Below are 5203 nucleotides of genomic sequence, written 5' to 3'. Positions count from 1 at the left end.
ATTGGGAAAGCAATGAAAAGTTCAAAAAATCCTCGGTAATACAGGCCAAGTTATTGTTATTGGTATGTATATCCATGCATTGGTTATCTACATTATGTGACCAATCCGCTAAAGTGACATTAAAATCACCAAGAACCAGAAAGACGTCGTCTGGATGAGCGTTTATAAAATCGATAACCCTGTCATAAAATGAAGTAAGCAAACACTCATGATTCGGTCCGTGAGATATATACGTAGAAATAATGTGTAAGTAGCGAGGCGATGCAGCGCACGGACGCCGAAGGTCAGGCGAGTACGGCGGCGAGCTTAGCGCCACGGACACCCATACCTCATCTGCCGGCGGCGGCGCACGCATGTCAATCCTGTGTACCGGGCGCAGGTCGCGTCGCACGGCTATCACAACACCGCCACCCATATCCATACCGCTTGCTATTGGGTCGCGATCACATCGATACACCGAGTACCTATTATCAAAGTACTCGGAATCATAGAAGTTATCATTGAGCCAACTTTCGTTTATGCATATAATGTCATAATTTCCTGACAAAACATTTCCTAAAAATTCATGTGACTTTGTACGTAAGCCCCGCACGTTTTGATAGTAAATGGAAATATTATTGTTACCGAATTTTAAATATATTTATTGTTCCACCAGCATATTCGAAACAAATAATAAAATTTAAGACTATATAGAAATAATTACGAGTACATGTTTTCTTACTATAAAAATAAATGCAAAACGAGTTTAGGGTATTAAATATAACTATTATTCTTAACACATTCGACCGGAAATTAAATAGACGGCATAGTCATTTGATTTTGATGAGATCAGATTCACGGGACACCAAAATAGCATGCGAGGTATCACTTTTTCGCACAAAAATTTTACAGTCTGATAACCATATATATTTATATAACTTTTCCTTGGCTATTTTACGAACTTGCTTATAAAGTAATTTATTTTGTGGTGTAAGATGATCACTGATGAAGATGGGACTCGCTGGACCATCCAAACCGGCATCTGCAGTGGTGAGTCCGCGTCGCGCCCGTGCCGCCGTCAACATATCTGTCTTGCGTTTTCTTTGAGTAAAACGGACGATAATATTTGGTGCGAGACTAGCATCACGCGCTGGTTTTATCTCACTTGTCTGGGCATTATTGAAACGTCTTACCCGGTGGATGAAATCAATGTCTGTGGGCTCAAGAGAAATGCCAATCTTAGACGCAATATTACCAACAATGGTGTACAGGTTTTCGCCCTTGACAATTGGTATGCCGGTTATTTCTAAGTTGTTGATTCGTCCTTGTTGCTCTTTTAATCTTAATTGGTCTGTGAGTTCACTAACTTGAGACGCAAGGCTATTAATATCACATTCAATATTGTCCACTTTTTTATTTGTTTTATCATCTGATGATCTCAAATCTGTGATCTCCTTTTTTAACGTTGATTGATCCTCAATAATTTTGTGCATTGTAGCATTTAATTCATTAATTTGTCCTGTAAATGAGTTCACATCATCTCGCAACATGTTTAGTGAACTATTTAACTGTTCAGATTGAGTTGCCAGTGATTCATTAAAAGAAATGGTCATTTTCCTTTGAAAGTCACTCATAATTTCCTGGATATTACAGTGACAATCCGGTGTTTTCCTCTTGGGCCGGTTGGCTTCATGTTTTGGCGATGGAGTTTTGCGTGTGCTCATAGTTAATTATTGTTGTAAACACAAAACACGATAAAATATATTAGATTGAAGCGAGCTAGGCACGTATTCCGCTTTGTCATAAAGCAGGTAGCAATAAAAAGGTAGCCGACAATGTTTATGTAAATTGCACCTTGATTGCACTGATGCACCATTCAAATTAGCACGCACTTACTATAAGACCGGTAATTGAGTCACAAAGCAATGAGATAAGCGTCCTGCCACGAACGAACACTCGACTGAACTGAACTTACCAGCTGACGTGAATCGAGATCGAAAATTGAAACATATAATAAGTATAACTTTGTTCTCCATTGGTGAAACTGGTGTTAGTTTTTATTTAAGTCGGCTAATGGCATCTAACGGCGCGGCCCGATATCTCCGTCGTTCTTATTCATTGACGTCCATTAATGGATCAATGCAGAGATTGTATGGTGCGTCAACGCACGTCAATGTCAAAACCATGGAAAATAACGGAGCGGCGCAGCGCGTCGACGAAATCGAGAGCGACACGGGTAAAAGTGTTTTTTTTTTGCGTGTTGTGAAAATACGCTAGGATGAATGAAATTGAGTCCATAAATCTCATGGCTTAAGGTGCAGACACTAGTAGACAATTGAAACATTTCTATTTGTGGATGATGTTCACTCCCACTACACACAACAGAATTCTAAACAATGTCACAGTTCAGGAAGAATGAAACCACTCTTCGCAATCACGTATATTTTTCACTCGCTTACTAAGTTTACAGCTCGTGTGCTCACGGCGACAATAGCCAAGAATAGGGAGAGAGGATGACTGTTACACCGTAGCGTAACGATTTACCAAATTTACATTAAATTCACACTAATTTTATGACATATATTTAATTTAATTTTTTTTTGTATTGGTTTATATATGAGTAGTGTAGATCCAATTTAGTTTTTTTATCAGCATATATCTCAGCATATATCTGTTCAGTGGCCAGTTATGTATTATACAAATGTTAAAGATTAACCTCGTTATTCATAAAAAAGCTAAAGTATATTTTGTTACTATCGTACTTTATAATACCTGAAATTGACAGTAAGATATAAAACATACTTTACATCTATTCCATATTTATCAATAATGAGGTAAAATTATAATTTGGACACAGTGTTACATACACACATTTAATATTTTCGTATCGCGTCGCTCAATCAGGTAAAGTAATAATAAATATTTTGTCTCAATAAGGTTACGGTGTCACCTCCCGCCGGCCCGTCTAAAATGTTTAATCATAATAAAAGTCGCGAAAGATCGTCGACGTATGAATGAATAAGTTCATCGTATCGTGACATATTTCATTACTCTGAATGCGCTCACGTACATTACTTTTTAAGGCTGTAGCCTTTAAAATACCCTTTTTACTAGGCCGTTCTCCTTCCTTGGCCGTGATGTTTTCTTGCAGAACAATTTCGTAAAAGATTACCTTAACTACATAGACTACTAGGAATATATATATATGTATATATATATATAACGAACATAAATAATGTTCGTTAACTCTTTCACGCAAAATCTACTAGACCGATTGATATCGATTTGTACACGGGTAGAATATAACCTGGCATAACACAGGGTAGTTTTTATCTCGAAATTTCCACGGGAGTGAGGCCCTGGGGCGAAGCTCGAGTGGATAGAGCGTAAAGAAATAACAAACAAAATTATTTTCTCATTCATAATATTAGTTAGGATTAGGAATAATATGATTTAGTGGTAATGCAGTTATTGACAACCATTTAAGCTTGTGTACTATTAAACCATGGAAGCCTACTGCGAAATTGATTTTCCCTTCAATATAACACCTGGACTAGAGCCAAATATCTCATCAAGTGTGTGCAAAGCAAATGATATTGTTTATGATCACTTCGATCCAGTTGGCCGCCTCGCTTAATGATGTGGTTTGTGTATGTGACATGGTGTCAATATCATAACATACACTATATACTATATATTATAGTCGTAACTAATATCATAAATACGAAAGTAGGTTTGTTTGTTTGTTACCTCTTCATGCTCTATCTATTCAACCAATCTTCTTGGAATTTTACATACATGTTGTTTGAAGTATGGAGAAGGGTACTTTCTATGGAAAAATAACTGTTTCCTGTACGAAATTTGTGCGGGCGAAGCCACGAGCAAAAGCTAGTATTATATATATTTTTATATATAATATTATATATAGTATTATTATTTGACGACCTCGGTGGCGTAGTATTTGTTATAAATTATAGTATCGTTGAGTTAGTAACCCATAACATAAGTCTCGAACTTACTTTGGGGCTAGTTCAATCTGTGTGATTTGTCCTAATATATTTATTTATTTATTTATATATTTAAATTCCCGAAAATTCTTTCAAGCTTCTAAATTCGTTAAGTCACTTAATCAAACATTTTCAAGTTATGGTGGAATCAAATCTCAATCTAAAAGCGTTTACAGGCCGCCTGTGGCGATTCTTTTAAATTATTGCTATAACACTGCTGTAATTCAGCCCAAACTGGCGATTTGCCAAATGAGGATCTCGAATGCCAAGCAGTAACTAATGTTTATGAGATAAGACGATTATGTGAATGGTTGTTGTTGGCTATATATCATAAGTTAGTTGGCTTCGTTAGAGACCCATTACTATCTTATTCTACATAAATAGGTACTATTAATTCAAAATTATTGATATTTGTTATTCAACTCTTGACAAAACATCAATACAGCTAACCACGTCTTGCGTGAATTATGTAGGGAACAAATGTCTGGCTATGCCGCTCCCGCCTAGTCCTGGCAGAGAGACAATTACATGACATGCTGGCTTCATGTCGTCAAGGATGATATGCGTTGCAATTGCATCAGTTGGATTTGTTATTGTCGTCACAATGAGCAAGGAACCTAAACCAATGTGTAATGAATAATATTGGATAAGAAACTACCCCCTATTTCTTCTGTCGAGCTTGTGCCCAGAAAATTAACATATTAATGAAGCTCATTATAAAAAACTAAAATTGGGGCAAACAAAATTATTATGGATTCACATCTCGTCAAAGTTAAAGAACTTGAAAGTTGTATAAAATGCTTTTATACGACTTACCCGATACTGTGTGCATAAAATATAGACCGTACAGAGATGGGACTTCAAATTACCTATTCTGGTGAAGGAAAACGTCAGGAAACCTGACACCGGTTGACAGTTTAAGTTCACTAGTGTGTACGTATTACTTGCTACTAGACGTGTAGTAAAAGTCGTATCAGATGCTTTTAGAGGACTTGAGTATATTTATTTTTGATTTATTTTTTGATAGGATTTGGGCTAGGGTATATGGTCAGGGATATGGGAGCAAGAGACTATGAAGGATGAGCGAATAAGAGGATAGATAGTATCATACCTATAATATTTAAGTATTTTAACATGAATAGTTGAAATGAAATTTGGTTTTCCTACATGAAACTTTTAGTTATTGATTTACTTTATAAATAAATAAATATATTAGG

The 5203-nt window shown here is 36.2% G+C and overlaps 1 protein-coding gene across 1 annotated transcript; it reads right to left on the bottom strand.

Moving 5' to 3' along the window:
- Window positions 1-614: 614 nt before the first annotated feature.
- LOC128678262 (uncharacterized) lies at window positions 615-1945 on the bottom strand. Its single transcript, XM_053759694.2, has one exon. The coding sequence runs from the start codon at window positions 1701-1703 to the stop codon at window positions 810-812; it is 894 nt and encodes a 297-aa protein (XP_053615669.1). The 5' UTR covers window positions 1704-1945; the 3' UTR covers window positions 615-809.
- Between the last annotated feature and the right edge of the window lie 3258 nt (window positions 1946-5203).

This window comes from Plodia interpunctella, chromosome 19 (assembly GCF_027563975.2).
Source record: "Plodia interpunctella isolate USDA-ARS_2022_Savannah chromosome 19, ilPloInte3.2, whole genome shotgun sequence".
Lineage (NCBI taxonomy): Eukaryota > Metazoa > Arthropoda > Insecta > Lepidoptera > Pyralidae > Plodia > Plodia interpunctella.
This window is presented reverse-complemented; position numbering and strand designations above follow the sequence as displayed.

What these genes read in the sequence shown, in the direction of transcription:
- LOC128678262 (XM_053759694.2), bottom strand. Translation starts at nt 1,703, where the DNA reads ATGAGCACACGCAAAACTCCATCGCCAAAACATGAAGCCAACCGGCCC.